At 42.8% G+C, this 22,036-nt stretch overlaps 1 protein-coding gene across 1 annotated transcript; it reads right to left on the bottom strand.

Moving 5' to 3' along the window:
* Nucleotides 1–4,409: 4,409 nt before the first annotated feature.
* Nucleotides 4,410–21,795, bottom strand: cpa4 (carboxypeptidase A4). The gene is made up of 11 exons (XM_088340471.1): nucleotides 21,638–21,795; nucleotides 17,494–17,569; nucleotides 17,260–17,394; nucleotides 14,895–14,993; nucleotides 11,887–11,988; nucleotides 11,729–11,830; nucleotides 10,886–10,996; nucleotides 8,595–8,685; nucleotides 8,331–8,530; nucleotides 5,901–5,985; nucleotides 4,410–4,683 (listed from the first exon to the last, which is right to left on the bottom strand). Exons 1-11 carry the CDS (start codon nucleotides 21,721–21,723, stop codon nucleotides 4,496–4,498), a joined length of 1,275 nt encoding a protein of 424 aa, XP_088196597.1. The 5' UTR covers nucleotides 21,724–21,795; the 3' UTR covers nucleotides 4,410–4,495.
* Between the last annotated feature and the right edge of the window lie 241 nt (nucleotides 21,796–22,036).

Below are 22,036 nucleotides of genomic sequence, written 5' to 3'. Positions count from 1 at the left end.
TTAGCGGGCCTGATCTGGCCCGCGGGCCGCATGTTTGACACCCGTGATGTAGGTGATGTTACTCAATCAAATAAGTGTTTTTTTTAAGTTAGATTTTTAAAAAATGAAATAGCTGTGAACAAAAATAAACAAAATTCATTATTCATTATTATCTTTTTTGGTTACAAACATTTTTCTCCGCAGGAAATGGTTGGTCTGCGTACCTTGTAGATAATGTTACTCATTCAATCATTTTTCTTTCTTTGGTTATATTTTTTGTCTTGCCGGAATATTTTTTCTCACATTATAAAGCTCCAGTGTGAAACATTTGACCACTAGATGGCACTGTATTGTGTAATTTTTGTGCAACCAGTGCCAAGAGCACAGCATAGCATCAAGACATACCTGTCAACCTGTACAGTTTTGCTGTACAAAGTACGCTTTTTATGCATTTTAAGACGAGTATGACGTACAAGGAAATCTGTCAATGATGGGTACCATCCGGTATACACCGACTATCACGAAACGGCAAATCAATCAAGTCAAAGGAGTTCGCCGCGGAAGCCTCTATCTCGGTATCGTTTTTTTTCGTTGCAAACGAAGCGAGCGGTTTGATGCTACTGTGCGCATCCGTCTGCTGTCTGGGGATTTCCCATCATGCATCATTCAGAAAAAAAAATATGGTGTACGATTATTTTGTATTTTGTACGGGAAAATACGACAGTTTGTATGGGCATGGTCAAGATGCCTGACAAACATGGCGGCGACTTTTAGTTTGGGATTCCACGATGTAAAAGGAATACAAAGTTCTCGACTCATGATATTTTTTTTGAATAGAAAATAATATTTGTAGGATATTTTATGTATTTTTGCCTGGTACTCAAATCAATGTTTTGTTTTGGTTTTTACTAAATGAAGGTTTTAGTACCATAAGGAGGCACTAAGGATTACACATTGTCCATTTAAAAGGACCTATAACAGTGTTGACTGCGTTTATGTAAAGGAACAGCGTGTTTAAATGGACCACTTAATGTCGCTCTGGTGTGTAGTGCAACCAAAAACAAGTGCTGAAAAGCACAAAGACAAATACAAACTATGGATTCTCAAAGTGACCAAAACAATTTAACTCTTGGGATTTTTTTTTTGTCCAGCCTTTTTGAGGTTCTTGGGGACCCCTAGCAGCAAGATGACCGACAATTATGTCAGCTCCCTTAAGGTAAGGCTTATGTTGTGTAAAATAAATGCACGTTTATATGATAGTTCGTGTATTTTTGCTTATCATTCAAATCAATACTGTTTTTTTCCCGATTACGTTTATTTTACCACTGGGGCGCACTAAATGTACTGTCTGTTCCCTTGGAAATTGTTGACTTTGTTTCATGATGAAACTGTCAGACACTATAAAGTTAAACCTTGTATGCCAATTTTGCTTGTAATGATTCAATGTGCAATATGAGGGATTTAAAAAAAAATGAAAGATAACTTTTTTATGAAAAGGGCCTTAGTGCTCTCTGCAGGACCAAAGCGGTACTACAGCTCACAGCGTCTCAACGGAAGTCTTCACTTATTTGCATTAATTTGATGTAATTGGGGGCTATCAAACACGTGATACTGTCACGGTCGCCTTGGTGACCAGTCTGCCCCGCCCTCGGGGCAACAGCTGAAGCAGTTCTACTAATTGTGTGTCTACTATTTAAGGCTGCATTGTGGGCTCTGCGGGGGGTGGTTCATTACTTATCTACACAATCCCAGGTCTGTTATGCCTTGTCCTGTTTTTAGTTTAAAACTTTGTCCTTTCTGTTATGCCTTGTCCTGTTTAGTTGAGTTGGAAGAATCAACTGTTTGTTTTGCCACGTCCCAGAGTTTTGGACAACTTTTATTTTTTGTGAATAAAAGTTTTTGGATCGTTACGCAATTGAGTTCTCCCTTCCTGCCTCCTGCATCCGTTCTGGTCCGGTCACCCCTTTCTTTTCCACCACGCCTCGTGACAGAATGAACCAGCCCCAAATAGAACTCAGCGAACGATCCCAGCGCGACTTGGGGAGAGCTGGAGAGCGCAGTTTGGCAGGCGCCTACTGAGTTGGCCTTCCCTGCCCGTTCGAACCACGGCCCCGCCCGTCGTGGCCCTTGCTGTGCCTCGAATGGGGTCCCGGGAAGAATTGACGCCTGCCTGTTCGACTCTCATGCCTGCCTGCCCGACTCCCGTGCCGATGGCCTGCTATTCAGTCTCCCCTGCGTGCCAGTCCGACTCCGACTCCGCTGCCTGCCGGGCCGACTCCGACTCCGCTGCCTGCCGGGCCGACTCCGACTCCCCTGCCTGCCGGGCCGACTCCGACTCCGCTGCCTGCCGGGCCGACTCCGCTGCCTGCCGGGCCGACGCCGCTGCCTGCCAGTCCGACTACGCTGCCTGCCAGTCCGACTACGCTGCCTGCCGGGCCGACGCCGCTGCCTGCCGGGCCGACGCCGCTGCCTGCCAGTCTGACTACGCTGCCTGCCAGTCCGACTACGCTGCCTGCCAGTCCGACTACGCTGCCTGCCAGTCCGACTCCGCTGCTCCTGTTTTGCCGGTTCTGATTTTGACTCTCTCCTGTTTTGCCGGTTCTGATTTTGACTCTCATGTTTTGCCGGTTCTGATTTTGACTCTCATGTTTTGCCGGTTCTGATTTTGACTCTCATGTTTTGCCTGTTCTGATTTTGACCCTCTCATGTCTTGCCTGTTCTGATTCCGCCTGTCCTGTCTGAATCGCCACTCCTGAATCTGCCCCCCCTGAGTCTGACTCTTCTGAATCTGAAACCCCTGAGTTTGACTCTTCTGAATCTGAACCCCCTGAGTCTGACTCTTCTGAATCTGAACCCCCTGAGTGCGACTCTTCTGAATCTGAACCCCCTGAGTGCGACTCTTCTGCATCGGCCTGACCTGAGTGCGACTCTCCTGCATCGGCCTGACCTGAGTGCGACTCTCCTGCATCGGCCTGACCTGAGTGCGACTCTCCTGCATCGGCCTGACCTGAGTGCGACTCTCCTGCATCGGCCTGACCTGAGTGCGACTCTCCTGCATCGGCCTGACCTGAGTGCGACTCTCCTGCATCGGCCTGACCTGAGTGCGACTCTCCTGCATCGGCCTGACCTGAGTGCGACTCTCCTGCATCGGCCTGTCCTGAGTGCGACTCTCCTGCATCGGCCTGTCCTGAGTGCGACTGTCCTGAGTGCGACTCTCCTGCATCGGCCTGTCCTGTTTACCTGTTCTGATTTTGCCTGTCCTGTTTACCTGTTCTGATTCTGCCCTGATTTCGCCTGTCCAGTTTGCCCACCAGACCCCCTCCCTGCCGAGCGCCGATTCCGATCCGCCCGACGCAGATGGCGCCTGCCTCTCCCCGTTCCTGCGTGTTCGGAGGAGGGAGCGGGGTTGCCCCAATCGCGAGCGTCAACATTCCGGGGCGTGAGGTAGTAATTTTTTCTTTTTGGGACCTCAGGAGCTGTCCCTTAAGAGGGGGGCTCTGTCACGGTCGCCTTGGTGACCAGTCTGCCCCGCCCTCGGGGCAACAGCTGAAGCAGTTCTACTAATTGTGTGTCTACTATTTAAGGCTGCATTGTGGGCTCTGCGGGGGGTGGTTCATTACTTATCTACACAATCCCAGGTCTGTTATGCCTTGTCCTGTTTTTAGTTTAAAACTTTGTCCTTTCTGTTATGCCTTGTCCTGTTTAGTTGAGTTGGAAGAATCAACTGTTTGTTTTGCCACGTCCCAGAGTTTTGGACAACTTTTATTTTTTGTGAATAAAAGTTTTTGGATCGTTACGCAATTGAGTTCTCCCTTCCTGCATCCGTTCTGGTCCGGTCACCCCTTTCTTTTCCACCACGCCTCGTGACAGATACAACGGATCAATCATCTAATTAGTTGCCAATGCTTTTATTCTTCCATTCTAATTGATTTTTTTGGATTAGTTGTTGCAGCCCTACATCGCACTAACACACAGTTCATAGTTTCCTGTTTAGGTATAGCATGCACCTGGTCTTTTGGAAGTGACCAGTAGGGGGTGATATCACTTCATAGGACAATGCCACACAAACTAACGCCAGCACCTGTTAATCACGAGAGAAGAAATGCAATGGCAAAGTGGAGCCACTGGAGAGCAGTGTTACCGTCATTTTAGGCAGACTTGTTGAGAAACATGGCAACAATGTCAAGAATTTTCATCCAATATTGAAGAACTTGAAAACACAACATTACAATTCAAGCATTTTTGAGGATTCTAAACACTTGTGCGAACCCTGTACAACAATTCCCAAAAGTGCATCGAAAATACACAAGTAAAAAATACATAAATACATATATTAGAAATATCTAAGCATATATTAATAATTTAAACACAAAGCTATATTACTATGGGTTTTTAATGTTTTCAACCACTAGGAAAGAAAACAGCACTCATACAATACAAAGCTTTATTGCTCTATATGTATCTCTCGTTTCATGAATTTCTCCTTTCTTTGATGTAGTTTTCAGCTTGATATAAATCAGTAAGGATGATCCCGTGTGTACTCCATGATGTACTTGAGAGCTAGCCAGGTCTCGGAAGCGGTGGGGATGATCTGATTGGCCGGCAGCACAAAGCCGTAGCGTCCTGTATCCCTCAACTCGAAGGCAAACGAGTACTTGATGCCGAGATCGTAAGACCAGTCGATGCTCCCGCCGCTGGCTTGGTCTAGAGGCACATTTAGGTGGAGTGAAAAAGTATTTGCACCACCTTCCCGATTTTAGTTTTTTTTTGCATATTTATCGCTCACAAAGGTTTCAGATAATCAAAACAGTTTTAATATCAGATAGAGAATACCCAACAAAATGCAGTTTTTAAATGTTGATCCAATTTCTTAAGGCAAAAAAAACATGATCTGGTCCTATGTGAAAAATCAATTGCACCCCCTTCTTGTTAAATCACAAATTAACTAAGTTTTGGGAAAGCTGAGTTTAATTCCACAAACCACACCCAAACTGACATGCCATGATGCCAAAAAATTCCAGAAGAAATTAGAAAAAAAGTGATTGAAATATTTAATTCCGAAAGAGGTCACAAAGCCATTTCCAAGGCTGTATGGCTCCGGCAAACCACTGTCTGGGCCACTATCCACAAATAGAGAAAACTGGGAACAGTGACAAACCCTCCCAGGAGTGGTCGACCAAATAAGATTACTCCAAGAGTGTGATGAAGGCTCATCCATGAGGTTACAAAATTACCTCGAAAAACATCCAAGGAGCTCCAGGTCCTGCCTATCGCAGTTAAGGTCAGTGTTCATGAATCCACTAAAAGAAATACACTAGCCGAAAAAACAAAAACAACTCCCAACGCCCCCCCACCCAAAAAACTACTGCTATCACAAAAGAAACACAAAGAGTCATCTCACATTTTCCAAAAAACATCTTAATTATCCTCAAGACTTTTGGAGAAACATTCTATGGACTGATGAGTAACAAATTGAACCTTTTGGAAGGTATGTGATCCCTGTTACATCTGGCATAAAAACAACACAGCATTTGACAAAAAGAACATGATACCAACTGTAAAGCATGGTGATGGCAGTATGATAGTATTGGGCCGCTTTGCTGTCTCAGGACCAGGACGACTTGCTGTGGTTGTTGTGGAAGGCCCATTACCAATTATCATAAATGCTCAATTTCTGTTATCGATGCCAAAGGTGGCCAAAGAGGTTTTGATTTTTGTGTGCCTTAATTAATAGAATCAACATTTCAAAACAGTTTTTTGTATATCCTTGGGCTGTCTCTGTGTGATATTAAACCTATAAAATGTGCAAAAGTACACAAAAATAAGCAAGGGGGACTGTATATCAAATTTGCCTGAGCTGTTGGTAAGTGTCATTTTAAAGGTTGCTGTCTAAGAAAATAAAGTTAAAGGAAAATACTTACAGATGATTCTACAGATGCTTCCAACCTTGTATCTTGTGCCGTGAAGTGAGGCCAGTTTCTGCACAGCAGTTCTGCCCAGGGAATCCTAAATAGGAAGCACATGAAATCTGAGAATACTACAGCAACATTCGCTCATGATTACTGATGCGGGGCACCTGAGTCTGCTCCGTTGGCGCCAACAGCCGCAGACGCTGATTGGCTGCTTCTTTTTTTTTAAACCTTCGCTTTTCTGTCAACATTTGTTGGATCGTTTGTGAATCTACGCTACACGCTAGGCAAACTTTGTGACTCCTGACTCTATTCTGCCCTGTTCTCCGTCTGATTCCCGACCTTTTTCTGAACCCGTTGTTGTTTTTGCTCCTCTGCCCCGGCCATCGACCTGTTTTTTCTCATTGTCAACAACTACCTTCGCTCGACACAGAAGGGCCACTTCCGCTTTCCAGCTATCTGCTACCCGTGACCGACGATCATCGGATCGTGGCTGCAAGTCCTTTTCTCCTTCTAAATAAAACTGAGTAAAACGAACACAACTGGGTTCCTGGTACGTGATAGTTTTTTCATGCAGAAATATAAAGTACAGTGGAACCCCAGGGTAGTCCCTGCCTTATGACTAAGATATTTTTTCAACCCCTCTTTATGGCATTTTCCTCACTGTATGACATCAACAAAAAATATTTTGCGTGCCTAAAAAAGATAAGTGGCCGTTAAATGCTAATAGCACCACCTGGACGAGCTACCTTGGCAAAACAGTCATTCGGGCTTCCGTATAAAAAGATGGCAGCCAAACATGTCCGCTTCATGTCTTGTGTGAGAAATTCATACATTTCTAAACCTATGAGTCTGTTAAAAACAATACTATACTATAATGTTAAAGTAATGTAACTTGATTACTTACGATTACTTTTGGATTACTTTAATGCCAACTATAAATAAATAGAAAATGTTCGTTCACATGGAAGATAAGAAATGAAGAACCCAATATTGTTTTCAACAGTTTTACCTGTTTAAAGTGGGGATGCCAATCCTCATGAAAATATTCCGATTTACTAAACTAATTAAAACATTCTCACAGGGTAACAATACAGTGATGAAAATGCAAAACAATAATTAACTGCAAAATGCAAAAAAAAAAAACTCAAATTTACTAAATGTCCTTGAATGTATCAATATGCACCACTAGGCAACACGCACACTCTGCCTCACGAAAGTGCCGGCTTGAACCCATTCAACAAAATGAGAAATAAAATACAAACAAAAAGAAAAGTACCTTTACCTGCTATACATTTTGAAAAACATGCAATTTGTACAATCTACGCAACAGACGCAGACGTCACTACGATACACGAGCACTTCGTGTGACTTCAGTGAGGAATTGAAAATATGATTGACAGTAGTCTATCAGCGCATTATGTATATATAAACAAGGTTTGAAATTCTTATTTTAATGTACCTGTAATTTGAAGACGTCTTTTTAGGGTAATATAATACAATTCTTATGGAGTTTGGAAGAGTGCGTGATAGGCGTAAGTTATGTGTGAATGTTGGGAAGAGTAAAGTGATGAAGTGTTCACGTGATGGAGTGGCGTGGCGTTGGAAGAAGTTGAAAGCTTTAGGTACTTGGATTGTAATGTGGCTGCAGTTGGTGGAATGGAGTGGATGAGAGAGTACTCGGTTGGTTTGGACACATGGAGAGGATGGATGAGGAGCGGATGTTGAAGAGGATCTACAGAGCAGAAGTAAATGAAAGGAGACCACGAGGAAGGCCGTGATTGACGTGGATGGATGTTGTTTTGAGTGCACTGGAGGAAAGAGGTCTAAATGTAGTGCAAGCTAGAGCTCTTATTGGTGATAGGAATGAGTGGAGAGGTGTTGTGAAAGGATAGTGGGATGTTTGGACGCGTTCAAAGGGCACTTGTATGATACGGCAGGGGTAAACCAGTGAAAGTTGTTGGGCCCTCCTGTTGAACAGAAGAATGTGTTGTGTCACCCTGACCCGAGTGACACGGCCGCTTTCTTGTGTCCCGTTTCATCTGGAGGGACGAAAGCATGACCAACTTGGGTGCCGAGGTCCTTCATTTGTTTGGGTGTTTTGGCATTTGGGTTGGCCATGGTCAAATTTTTGGTGTTTTTTGCTAATTTTTTCCTTTTTTTTTCCCTTTGTTTTTGCGTATTTGTTTGTCTTGCTGTCGGTCACCCCTCTGAAGGGATATGACCAGGGTAGATAGATAGATGGATAAATAGATAGATAGATAGATAGATAGATAGGTAGATAGATAGATAGATAGATAGATAGATAGATAGATAGATAGATAGATAGATAGATAGATAGATAGATAGATAGATAGATAGATAGATAGATAGATAGATAGATAGATAGATAGATAGATAGATAGATAGATAGATAGATAGATAAGGCTGTTTACTTCTTACCAACTGGGCCTGGTGCGCCACAGGGTTGCACGAGTGCCCGTAAGGGTACATGAGCAATTGCGAGTAGGCGTGCACCGACACAAACGCTTTGAAGTTGCCGTGATTCTTGATCAAGTCCACCACGTTCTTCACCTCCACCTCCGAGTGGGCCGAAGGGCCGTGGTAGGAGTCAGAGCACGGGTTTCTGCTGGCCCCGGGGCCTGCCAGCCAATGAAGGTTTGTGAGGAGCTCTCCTTTTAAACGGATTCTGAGATGTTTACTGACCGCCAAAGCCTGCGTCCCAATTGCGGTTAGGATCCACTCCGCGGCAGAAGGAGCCTTGGTTCTTGGAGCGGGTTTTGCGCCACATTCGATCCTGTGCGGATGACAATTTTAGGCTTGGTGAATTATTCATTTGGAAAAGTGCAGGTCAAGGGCAGTGTTGGCACGAACATGTTCCAGGAACGCAATTACAGTCCCCAGCGAAAATAATGGCCTCCCAATAAAAGTAATATTGCCGCATTTCAGGCTTCAAAGTTAGAAAACTGAAAATATTTTCTAAGATTTAAAAACATGTGAGGCACAGTCGTGAAGTGGAACCAAATTATTGAACCATTTCATTCGTATTTACAACGAAGAAAACTGTTTTGTCAGCTCAGCCAACTGACTCCAGACGTTCTCTTAATGACCTTTGAATTATCCAATGTCGGCCTACATGACTATCAATGACAAGTCTCCGTCTAAATGCACCTGCTTTGAGAGCTGTGAAAAGAGACGCTGGAGAATAGACAGTTTAAAGCAGGAATAGGATACAAGTAGATTTTGCAACATTTACACATCTCCCGGAGCACAGTGGGAGCAATATAATCAAAATGGAGGAAGCAATAAACCACTGCAAACCTACTAAGTCCTTCTAAACCAGGTTTGTCTAACGTGGGGTTCACGGGCAACAGGGTTCCCCCGAAGGACAGCTGAGGGGCCCGTGGAGCCGTTCTGAAAATAGCTCACCAGTTCTGTGTCATTGTCACTTTCTAGTAAAATTATTTTTTTTGTGGTTAACTGAGTCTATTCGAACCTATTTCCAATAATTAACCTGGTATTATATTAACATAATAGTAACATAGTGAAACATAGTGAAACATAGTGATAACATGATACGTTGTTATTTTATCAATGGATATCTTATTTGAGTGCCCTTTGTGCTAATTTGTTACAAAAAGTAGCTCTGGGCCTTAAAAAGGTTGTTGACCCCTGCTTTAAACTTATTGCCTAAACAAATAGAAAAAACTAATCAGAGAAGACACCAAGAGGCCCATGATTACATTGGATGACCTGCAGGCATTGACAGCTGATATTGGCAATTTGTGCATAAGACAACCATTTCAGGTGAATCGGCCGGTCCAAATTGTCCCTAGGTGTGAATGAGCGAATGAGTTGTCTGTCCCTGTGTGCCCTGCGACTGGCTGGCAACCAGTTCAGGGTGTCCCCTGCCCACTGCCCGGAGATGGTTGGGATGGGCTCCAGGCCCCCCGCGACCCTAGTGAGGATAAGCGGTACGGCTAATGAGATGAGATGAGACAACCATAAGTTGCACTCCACATGAATATGCCCTTCATAGAAGGGTGGCAAGAAGAATTCTTTTTCTGAAAGAGTACCATAAAAACGCCTGTTTGGAATTTGCAAGAAGCAACATAGGAGACACAAATAACATGTGGAACAAGGTGCTCTGGTAAGATGAGACTTAAATTGAACTTTTTGGGCTAAATCCAGAGTTACGTTTGGTGTAAGAGTAACACTGCACATCACCCTGAAAACACCATCCCCATTTTCAAACTTGCTCTGGGGTTGCTGTTTTTCAGCAGGGACTGCCATGATCACTGGGGAGTTGGAAGGAGCTATATACAAGGCTTCTCTCACAGAAAATGGTTAGAGTCTTTCATAGTGCCCTGTTTTGGTGTAGCAAGCACGTGTCCTTTTAGGCGCAATCCCGATGGGGTGATGACACTTCCCATGACAATGCCATACAGACTAATGCCAGCTGTTGTGAGTCAGTAGGGAAGAATAAATGCACTGGCAAAGCAAAGCTACCAGAGAGCAGTGTCCATATCATTTTTAAGCAGACTTGTGAAACATAGCAGCAATTCCAGGCATCCACAAGCACTTCAGCCAAAATTCAAGCACTTTTCAATCCTTGAAAACAAAAATGTAAAATATATGTATTAAAATATAATTTCACAAAAAAAAATTGATACCTAAGATGAGTAGAGCAACCCTGCCAGTCGGCATCTTTACAGGGTTCGTACACTTTTTTCATGGCCAAATTCAAGCACTGTTTAAGCACTTACAAAACAAATTTTCCATTTTCTCCAGTACCCAGCAACATGATTTTTTCACCTGTCCTTTTGGGCGCAACGCGGATGGGGGTGATAACACATCCCAAGACAATACCATACAGACTAATACCAGCTGCCGTTAAATAAATTCAAGCATTTTCAAGTAATTCAAGCACCCGTACGAACCCTGATATATGTATAATGAATGCAAATATATTGGGGAAAAAAACTAAGAAAACTTACGTTGGTGTGTGTAAAGACGTAGCCATCAGGATTGGCCAAGATCAGCAAGTAAACGTCCATCCTGTCCAGCAGGGACGTCACAGAGGCGTCCTTACCGTAATCGGTGGCGATCTGGACAAAAAGCAAAAGTTATTGCGAGCACTCGAGTGGATTGCAGACTATAAAGCAGCAAATATACTGATTTTTTTTATCTGAGGAGGTCACACCATATATATTTAAGACAAAATTCAACAAGACAGGTAATCCCGCTCTCTAGGCGAAAGCTAATTCTGTTGCACATTTTATTCCACTGTGCGACATTTGATGATTTGATAATATGTATGAAATAATAATAATAATGCCAAAGCATGTGTCCCATATAAGTATACCACTGAAATGTGTCTCCCTCCCGCAGTCGAGGCTCATTTTGACAGTCATTTTTGTCCTAAATAATGCTTTCGAAACTAGGTACAAGCACAGTTCTTTTGTAAAAAAATGTCACAAAATACTGCAAACATGAGGGATATCATATCTACCTTCAGTGCAGATGGAGCTGAGGGAAAAGGAGTGTGTGCACCCTGTTAATTTAGCTCCTGTCTTTCCCCCGGCTTCGACCCGTTTTTGATCCTGACCACTTCTACTCTCCCGTCCCGGATTTTGACCTCTATTTGTCCCCGACCACGTCTACTCTCCTTTCCTGGCTTACGACGCGTTTCCGACCCCGACCACGTTTTTGCTCTCCTGTCCCGGCTGTCTCCGTTCTGGTCCTGACACCCTCCATACAGCAATGTCCCTTTGCCATCCCCACCTCAAGATGGATCGATGTCATATCACAGGTGTCAACTATATTTGTATTTTTTTTACCTTGTTGGCAGTCCACAAACCAGTAGCCTGAGAAACCCACTCCCTCGAGTGAATGCCCGTGTCGATCCATATGGCAGGACGCTTGTTGCCGCCTGTGCTAAACTGTACAAAGAATTAGAAACCATTTTTTTTAGAACAAATGACATTAAAAATCCTACCTTGAGCGCATACATGGGCCTGTTCTCGTAGGACTTTCCGATCAGCTCCTTAGTGACCAATTTAGGGTAGCGGGCCACCAACGTGTCCATCCAGTTGTAGATCTGTGCACCAACATCAACAGTTATACACAAGGCTTGTGCATGAGCTAATTCTAATGCTGATACATGGGGAAATGTGTACCGGATTTTCGGCACTATAAGGTGCACTGGATTATAGAGCGCAACCCCCTGAAAATAGGCAATTATGATATATTTTTCATATATAAGACATGAAGAATTGAAACGGCACGGGCAGATGAGGGGTTAGCACATCCGCCGCACAGTTCTGAGGTCATGGGTTTGAATGCAATTACCAATCTTCCTGTGCAGAGTTTGCATGTTCTCCCCGTGCTTGCGTGGGTTTCCCCTGGGCACTACGGTTTCCTCCCACATTCCAAAAACATTCATGTTAGGTTAATTGTCCGGTCCAAATTGTACCGAGGTGTGAATGAACGAGCGAATTGTCTGTCCCTGTGTGCCCTGGAACTGTCTGGCAACCATTTCAGGGTGTCCCCTGCCCACTGCCTGAAGATAGCTGGGATGTGCTCCAGCATCCCCGCGACCCGACTGTGGAGAAGCGATGCAGATAATGGATGGATGGAATTACAGTAAAAGCTAAGGTTTCATAAATAAACAAATATGTTTAAATTAAAATCATTTATTTCATGGAACATAAATTGACATGATTACATCTGGAACGTGCAACGACAAAAAAGAAACGAGTACAGACGCTGCCCGACTTACAAACGAGTCTTGCTGCACGATCATTCATAAGTTGAATTTGTTCGTAAGTTGCTTCAGTGCTATATTTTGTATGTTTAGGGCTTGCATAAGTAACCTGTATTGTTTTGTACTAAACAAATAAACATTTCATAAAACAATATGCTCTATAAAGATAAATAACGTTCAGTTTAACTTAGTTTTGGGAGATGCGGTTAAAGAGGTCCTCCTCCGTGGTAAAAAGTGGCCGAAAATAAGCGTTCTGACCAATTTCTCAACCGGATCAAGCTTTCTTATTCCACTTTCATTTCACAAGAAACGGCTTGCTTCTTCTTTACACTTTATACCAACCATATGGAAAGAATGCACGAGATATTAAACAATAAAAATGTCAAAGTTTTCAGCGCGCTGGAGATAGTGTTGGCGTAGAATTTGAGGTGGGCATGAATGATGTCAGGAGGGCGACGAATGTCGAGGAGCGGGAGAGTTTAGTTTTGTTAGAGAGTTCGGTGTGTTTACAATAGACGGGTGCTGACGGTTGTCGCTCTCCAAAGAGACCGTAAATGTATTTTTCTCATGAACGAGGAGTAATCCATTACCCACACAAAACGACACGCGACATTGGTGGCAGCGGTGGGATTACGAGCAGGTAAAGGAGAGATGTTTACACACAGACTAGGAAGAGGAAGAGAATTTTTTTTACTTCTGGGTGGCTGCTGGATGACCTCTCACAGCGCCACCATGGGGCGTAAAGAAGCACTACAGTACTGTCTTGTACTGTAGTGTAAAATGTGCACACAATACAAAATCTAATTTACAGCAATGTCTGGATATTTTTCGACATTCCCCCAAAAAATGTTCGTATCTACCGTTTTTCGTAATTCGAACGGTCGTAAGTAGGGGAGCGATTGTATTCAAAAGTCGGAGTCTGTGCTGCATTCCAAGTTCTGCGTTTTTCTCTTTTTTTTATTCAGCCAAAAAAAATGAACATGTTAACCAAAAAGGGGACTCCAAGACCACTCTTTATGTTTCTCAAAGGCAGAACAGTGACATCACACGGGTTCAGAGCTTCGCAGGTCTAAAAATAATAATAATAGAATAAAATAATAATAATAATAAAAAAAGTAATAGTAATAATATATATATATATATTTTCACTTTTCGCGTGTGGTTTTGGTCCCCATTAACCGCGATAACCGAGGGATTACTGTATTTCACCTGTGCCCGCTCGTTTGGTGCCAGCCGCTGCTGGCTTCCTGATTGGTTCCCCATCCTACTTAAGTCAGTCCTTTCACTCGCCTGTTGTCAGTCCGTCAGCAAACCTCTGTTTCTACAAGGCAAGCACTTTGACTCTGACTCCCGTCAGTCCCGCTTTTTTTCACCCGGTTTCCACCCATCCTTGAGTTCCCCGTTTGTCTCCGGCTACGAACTGTTTTTTGACCAGACCACGTTTTGCTCTCCCGTCCCGGCTTATGACTCGTTTTTGATCCCGACAACGTTTTGCTCTCCCGTCACGGCTATCAACCTGTTTTTTCCGTCTTCGACACCACAATCTTCCGCTCCGAAAGATCCACTTGCACATTCGGAACACGCTACGATCCCGTGAGCGGCTTGTTTCTGTCACGAAACGGAGCGGGAAACAGGAAACAAGGACCCATTCGCGTAGAGGTACTCACAATTCATTGGGGAAAGAGGAGGAGGGCGCACAATCGATCCGGGAATCGATGGTCGCAGGAGTGGATTAGAAATCCACTTTAAAGAAAAGAATGGCCAAAAACAAACGGATCAGACCAAAAACAAAACAGGATCAAACGCTGGCAAATTTACAGACTAGGCATTTCTCAGAGTCGAACAGAACTTGCAGAAATCTCACAGAAGTCAGGTATAACAAACGCTCCAGCAAAGCACCGTTAGAAGGAACGCGTTTAAGTACTCCAAAAGAGCAATCAGTCAATGCACCTCAGCCGGTGTCCATGGGCGGGGCCTATTGGTCGCCGCGGCAACCGCGCCAGAATCCAGTGCCACCCGGCTGGGACCAGCTGGGCGCCATGGCAACCGCGCCAGATGTGATCGCAGGCGCTGCCTTTCCTCTATATCTCAATAAATTTGTGAGAAACGGTACGCGACTGGGTCAACCCTTTTTTTCTGGTCGTGACATGGACCTTCAAATTTCTGGCCTATTTTGGGATTTTTAGGTGCGCCCTATAATCTTAAAAATACGGCATATTCACTTATTAAATTAAGCCTACCGTCTCCAGACGATGATAGGCCCCAAAGTTGAAGCTCCCGGTACGACGCTCATTCCTCTGGTTCTCCTGCATCTCGGCTTTCTCGGAGTCGAGAAGATCCTGATTGTGGACATTCTGTACTAAACGATTTTTTTCCAGACAAAAAAAAACATACTCCACCCAAAAATGATAAAATATCCCCTTTCTTGAAACACAAATTTAAACATCCATTTTTGTGTATATCACATACAGGAGGGGTTACCGACGTGGACCCCAGATAGCTCCTAGGGACTCATAAGTAGCCTGGAGACCGGTTCCTGAAAGTATCTCACCAGTGATGGGTCGTTGCGATTTTCTTGGATATTGGATTTCTAAGTCATTATGATCAATGTCTTCTTCAAGATCGATTACTCTAAATCATTTAAAAAACACATAGTAAAAACAAAGTTATAACATTCTATTTGTTTGTTTTAAAACCGGTGGCCATTTGCAATTACCGGTGACAAAAAAGTATCTCTCATCTTCAAAAACGTTTCTTACCTCTGCAGTACACATATTTATCCACTCACCTGTTGTGAGGGAGATATCAGTGATAATGGATTTAGAGTACTGGTAATTAGGGATATATCAGATAATCACAAAATAAAATAAAAAAACGTATTTTTTTTGAAAGATTCAGGAAAAAAATAAAGGAAATATTTCCCCCCCAAAAATATTTTTCTTGGCATTTTTCTTTCTTTTTTTAGTTATTAGTTTTTTCCTTGTTGCTAGGCAGAATGATTAACCTTACCACCACAAAGACCAATAATAAAGGCTCCTTAATAGAACAGGTCTGTTAATAATAAAACAGTTGACACAAAAAAAAAACTCCCACAATATCCTAAAAGAAAAGAAAAACAAATGTTTCTTTGCTAATTCCCTGTACGTTGATAGTTTTTTCGTTGTTGCTAGGAAAATGCCCAAACTCACAGACACAATGACGAATGAAAGACTCCCTTTTAAAGCATATGATAATGTAAAAATTATAATAAATTTGCCGCAACCCAGGTTCGATTCCTATTGCATCCAGTGTTTTATGATTGAGGTCTCCAATATTTTTTGACTGATCAATCCTTGCACACATAAGATAACATACAGTCATATTGTTGTAGATAATTTATGTATCGAATGTTTTGTGTTATAGAGCACGGTCACGAGAATGTACCTTATAGCAGTGTCTGAAATAACGTCTGCCCGGACGCCAGGGGTGGACATCTCTTACCTCAGGTGTACATCTTACACAATGTCTCTGCCTGGTTGGCCGACAACTTTTTTCAAGAAAAAAAAAAAATCTTTCTTTTTATTTTATCTTTTTTTCAACTCAAACGTTTGCTTTGATCCGATTTCGAAATCTTCGTTCGGTTTGGAAATTTCTGAATTTCGGTTCGTTAAGCAATTTGCGGCAGACAATCAGAAGCCCGCATTGAATAACTTCACGCTTCCGGACTTTAAGCGTTAGAAGGTAATGCATTTGCTTATAATTTTCCAAAGTAGACGCACAGAAAACACAAGCAAAATGGATAAGTGGTTAGGAATCAAGCCAAAACCTCAGCCCCAGAAGAAAGATTCAAAAGAAGCTAACAAAAGTTATGCTGCTACAAAACGTAAACGTACATTTAAAGCATCATGTAAAGAGGAATTCACATGGCTTGTAGAAGACGACGCAACGCAAACATTGCATGAATGATGATGAGTAAATACAGGTACGTGGTGATGGCAGATGGAATACAGCGATGCCATATACATGCAATTAATGTTATAAGTAGATTTACAATAAACCTTATTTTAAAGTGTTGTTCTGATATATATTCCGATGATCAATCTTTAATACTTTGGAACAATGTTTTTTTTTTTTTTTTGTGATGAGTCGTCTTATTGTATTTCAAGTTGTGAAAAATGGGGCAGGCAACTTTATGGCTGGGCAGACAACTCTAAAAGTTGGAACTCTTGGAACTTTTCAGAGTTGTCTGCCCGCTAACGTTTTTGTCATAAGTTTCAGATACTGCTTACAGGCAGTCGTACCTGTCAGTATAAAATGGAGTGCCGTAAGGCCTCTAGGGGGGAGACGAACACGGTCTGTAAACGCTGCCCTGCCAAACAATAAATGCAAGACAAAGCCATATGCCTCATCAAAATATTACATATACTACCAAAAACGTGTATATGGAGCACCCAAACTTCGAGTACTTTAAAGTTAAAAAAAAGTGTTAAACATGATTAAATATGGTAGCTCTTGTTTTAAAAGAGTTCCCTTGTCATTGCTGATGACTTGTTGCTAGGCAGTTTGCAGTTCTAAAGCATCATACCCCGATTGGCCGATCTAACTCCAAGAAGGGGCGGGACCCACCTGGAGGTTGTCGATCATGACAACGAAGGGGATTCCGTGGGCGTCCAGGTACTCCTTAACGGCGTCCCGACTCGGAGGAGGCACTCGGATGTCCACAGGACTGTCTGCGGAGACTGGATGGAGCCAAAAGTCCAGCTGGCATATCCCACAGTGGAGTCAGGAGCGACCAAATTGCACACTCGTTGTGTTTGTTTGTGTGTATGTGTGTGTGTGTGTGTGTGTGTGTTTGCACACCTCCTGTTCCAGCTCCAGCGCCCGCAGGAGTTGGATCTGTTCCTGCGACTGCACATTGACCCGAATGACTTGATCACTGCGGGTGATTGGAATTGTTTGTTTTTGTCGCAATCAAAAGGCATACGATGATGTGAAGCGCTTTGAATACAGTACGGTGTTATGACTGGCTAATTACTGCTTTGTTTCGCTGTAATTAGTCTTGATGTAATTACCTTTTGCCCTGAACAGATGGCAACTGAGAGGCACTTTTAAAAAGTGTGCGCGACATTAAATAGGCTTTCGACCGTGAAGCAATTTTCTTCTGCAAACAGGGAGATGGTTAGATACACTTTATTAGGTGCGCCAACGAAATAACGTAAATAATAAGTATTCATGGTTTATACACCTTTTCAAGGCCAAATTCATGCACTTTTTAAGGACTTTTAAAGACAAATTTCCAAGTTTTCCAGTCCCATTTAAAGCAAAAAATGGTGTGACGTCATGATTCACGATGTGAATCACCTGTGCCCGCTCATTTGGCGTCAACCGCTGCGGGCTCTGATTGGCTCCCTGTCCCTATTTAAACCCAGTCTTGTCACTCTCCTGTTGTCAGTCCGTCTGCGAACCTCTGTTGATACAAGGCAAGCCTTTTTTGACCCTGACGCCTGCCCGTTTTTGTTTGTCTCCGGCTACGACCTGTTTTGATCCTGACCACGTCGGCTCCCCCGTCCCGGCTTACGACCTATTTTTGATCCCGACTACGTCTACTCTCCCCTCCTGGCTTACGACTCGTTTCCGACCCCGACCAAGTTTTTGCTCTCCCTGTCTAGGCTACCGACCTGTTCTTCCGTCCCTGACACCGCCATCGCTCGCTACGGAAGATCCCTTCCGTATTCGGATCACAAGGGCGAGAGTGACTTGCTTCCCGCGTCCAGCGAACACCGGATCATGGACGCAGCCCTTCGTCTTTCTTTCAATAAAACTTGTGGCAAACGTAACGCAATTGGGTCCTGATTCCGTTCTGGTCTTGACATGTGAATCATGGATTTTGCAGAGCCGCAAATATATCCACGATTTACATACACGATTTTAAATTTTGCGTGTGCATTTATCAAGACACAACATTTTTAGATCTTGGGCAATTTGTGAATATGTTCTCGAGACAACTCCTTCCCCATATAGGTGTTGGGTGCTTACTTTTTAAGTTGCAGGAAGTTCTTCCCATAACAATTTACACATGCTAATGCTAGCTACAGTTAATCACACAGGAAGAAGAAATGCAATGGCAAAGCGAAGCCACCAGAGAGCATTGTCTGTGACATTTTTAAGTAATTTGTTGAGAAAAATGGCAGATTGTATAGTTTTTCCATGCACTTCACCCAAAATTCCAGCACTTTCTAATCCTATGGGGCGGCAGTAGCTCAGGAGGTAGAGCGATCGTTTTAGGATTAAGGGATCCCAGTTCGAATCCCGGCTTGTCCGTGTTACATGCCGAAGTGTCCTTGGGTAAGACACTGAACCCACAATAAGCAGGTTAGCGCCTTACATGGCTGCACAGATCACGGCCGCTATTGGGAAATGTGAAGCACAATATAAAGCGCTTTGGGAAGTCATTTTCATTCCATTTCATCCTTGAAAAGCAACATTAACATTTTTCAAGAATTTTCAAGGAATTCAAGCGCCCGTACGACCAATGAATATAGAAAAAATACTTCCATAGGATGGATCATTATTCTTTAAAAATGGATAATGTGTCACGGTTGCCATGGCGCCCAATTGGCCCCGCCCATGTGCGCGTTGACAGATTGGCTTCCCTTCTATTTAAGTTCAGTGCTCTCACTCACCATTTGTCAGTCCGTCAACTCTGCAACCACAAGACGTGGGTTTTGACTCTTTCCGGTTTCCTGCTTGTGTATCCTGTCCGGTATTGTCCCCGTCTATTTTGTCCTGTTTAATATCGATCAGCAATTTTGTTCCCGTCTAGTTTGTCCTGTTTAATTTTGATATCCAGTTTTGATATCATACTGTCTGTCCCCTCCTGTCCTGTATCGACCCCATCTGTCATATATTTGCTCGTGCAAATGGTATTGATCTCGTCAGTCTCTGGCTTCTTGTCATTCCACGGCAGACGGCTGCCTTACGTCTTCCGCCCAACAATCACTGAATCACTGGCGTTTGGGTTAACGTGCATGACTGCCCCATTACCCGTAAAATAACAGCTTGTGTGAGAAACGTCACGCATTTGGGTTCTCCTCCTGTTCGGATTCTTGACAACTAATACTACTACTACACCTAATGGTAACAATAAAAATAGTAAAATTAAAAAAAAAATGTTTTCCTCATTCAAACAATATTACAGTATGAAACATAGTAATATGTAACAAAGGGTACAGACATTAATATTTTTAACAATGGTAATGATAAAAAAATTGTCTACTGATTAAGTATTACAGTAAGATAGCTATTACAGTACTGTAATGATTAAATATTTTAAACTAATTAATATCTCCCAAAAATTCAGACGATAAAAATCATATTAGTATGTAACAAATACAAAATATCATTATTTGATCAGAATAACAACAAGTTTTAATAAATAATGATAAAAAATATTAACAATAATATTTATTAAAAAACAAATAAACAAATGCACAATAATACATGTTGGTTGGTCCGATCCCCTAATCTCTAGGGCAGGGGTGTCAAACTCATTTTAACTCGGGAGCAACACGATAGAACAAACATTCTCTCGGGGGCCGGACTAGTAGATTACAGAGAAAAAATAATAGAAAGAGAGGGAAAGAAAAAGAGAGGGTGGGACAAAGAAAAAGAGAGCGAGAGAGAGAGAGAAAGCGAGAGACAGAGAGAAAGCAAAAGAGAGAGAAAGTGAGAGAGAGAGAGAGAGAGAGAGAGAGAGAGAGAGAGAGAGAGAGAGAGAGAGAGAGAGAAAGTAAGAGCGAGAAAGAGAGAGAGAATGTGAGAAACAAAATAAATAAAAAGAGAAATAGTGAGAGAGGGGGAAAGAAAGAGAGGAGAGAAAAGGGAGGAGAGAAAGAGAGAAGGGGAGAAAGAGAGAAGAGGAAAGCGCGCGCGAGAGAGAGAGAGTAGCGAGAGAAGGAAAAAGGAAGCGAGAGCAAAAGAAGGTCAAAAGACAGAGAGACAAAAGAGAGAGAAAAGGAACAAAGGAAGCGAGAGCAAAAGAAGGTAAAAAGACACAAAGAGACAAATAGGAAAAAAGAAAGAGAAAAAGAGAAAAGAGAGAGGGAGAGAATGTGAGAAACAAATAGATAAGAACAGAAATATTGAAATAGGGGGAAAGAGAAAGAAAAAGAGAGAGGGAGAGAGAATGAAAGAGAGAAAGCTAGAGAGTGAGAGAAAAAGGGAGGAAGAGAGAGAGAGAGAGAGAGAGAGAGAGAGAGAGAGAGAGAGAGAGAGAGAAAGAGAGAGAGAGAGAGAGAAAGAAACTCAAGTACAGCGTTTGTGAGAGGCATCTGGCTTTGGCAACATCAAGTGGACATATTTCAACCTGTAGCTCGTTTTTCTCTCGCGCTTCTCCGAGCGTTGTCGCCTGTTTGACACGCCTGCTCTAGGGGCACCATCCATACACAAATACTATTTTATATCATTGTAATAATAAGAGTAATTGTATTATTAGTAGTAAAATAACCACCAATATTAATAGTAATAACAAAATATTAAGAAAAATCACAAAAAGCTTGCATTTCATACAGTTTCAACAAATACACTATACCAATAGATGAAAAATTTCTTTAATTAAAAAAAAAAAGAGCTTTCATATTATGACTCGAGTCTCATTGATCACCCTTAATGTTATTATTCTAAACTAACCTTTTACTTTTGCTTCAATCAGATCCATTGCATTTCTTAAACTTCACGTAATCAAACATTTTGGTCAAATGTCAGGAGCGAGTACTCTGGTTCCCGGAATAATTTAACCCATAAATTTACATTTTGATTGCCTTTTGTCTCTTCGATTTCAGCCTTTTATCACGATATCTTCTTTGGCTGATTACACGGTAGACCATTCCGATCCATAAATCATTGAAATGAGCCGGGTTCATCATCACACATTCAACCGGGTCCCGGAAAGGTCACGGAGAAGGGAAACGAGCGTATTGGAAATTGCAGTCGCGACATTCCCTACCCGGTAAAGACGCGCTGGGCTTCGGCCTGTGCCACAAGCAGAAGCTGAAGCAGCACCCAAAGGCCCCCGAATCCTCCCGTCTTCATTTTAAATCACTAAAACGAAGTGTCGGCTGCACCGTTGGCCCGATAAATACCAGCCGCTCAAACAGGTGTTGCGTTCCCAGCTGCTGTTCCTGCCGGGAAAAAAAGGGTTCCTAAAAACGTGCTGATTGGACTTTTTGGGGAATAATCACTGGAGAAGTGCCCACCTGCTGAATGTGTAGTTTCCATATCATGTTCAGTGTACAGTACTTTGTGTACCGTTATGTTCTGTGTTTTACTGCTTCAGTAGGATACTGTAATCCCGTATGTATCCTAGTTAAAGGGGACCAGGACCCAGGAAAATTCCACAAAGTAC

This window comes from Urocampus carinirostris, chromosome 7 (assembly GCF_059441175.1).
Source record: "Urocampus carinirostris isolate Australia breed hairy pipefish chromosome 7, RoL_Ucar_1.0, whole genome shotgun sequence".
Lineage (NCBI taxonomy): Eukaryota > Metazoa > Chordata > Actinopteri > Syngnathiformes > Syngnathidae > Urocampus > Urocampus carinirostris.
This window is presented reverse-complemented; position numbering and strand designations above follow the sequence as displayed.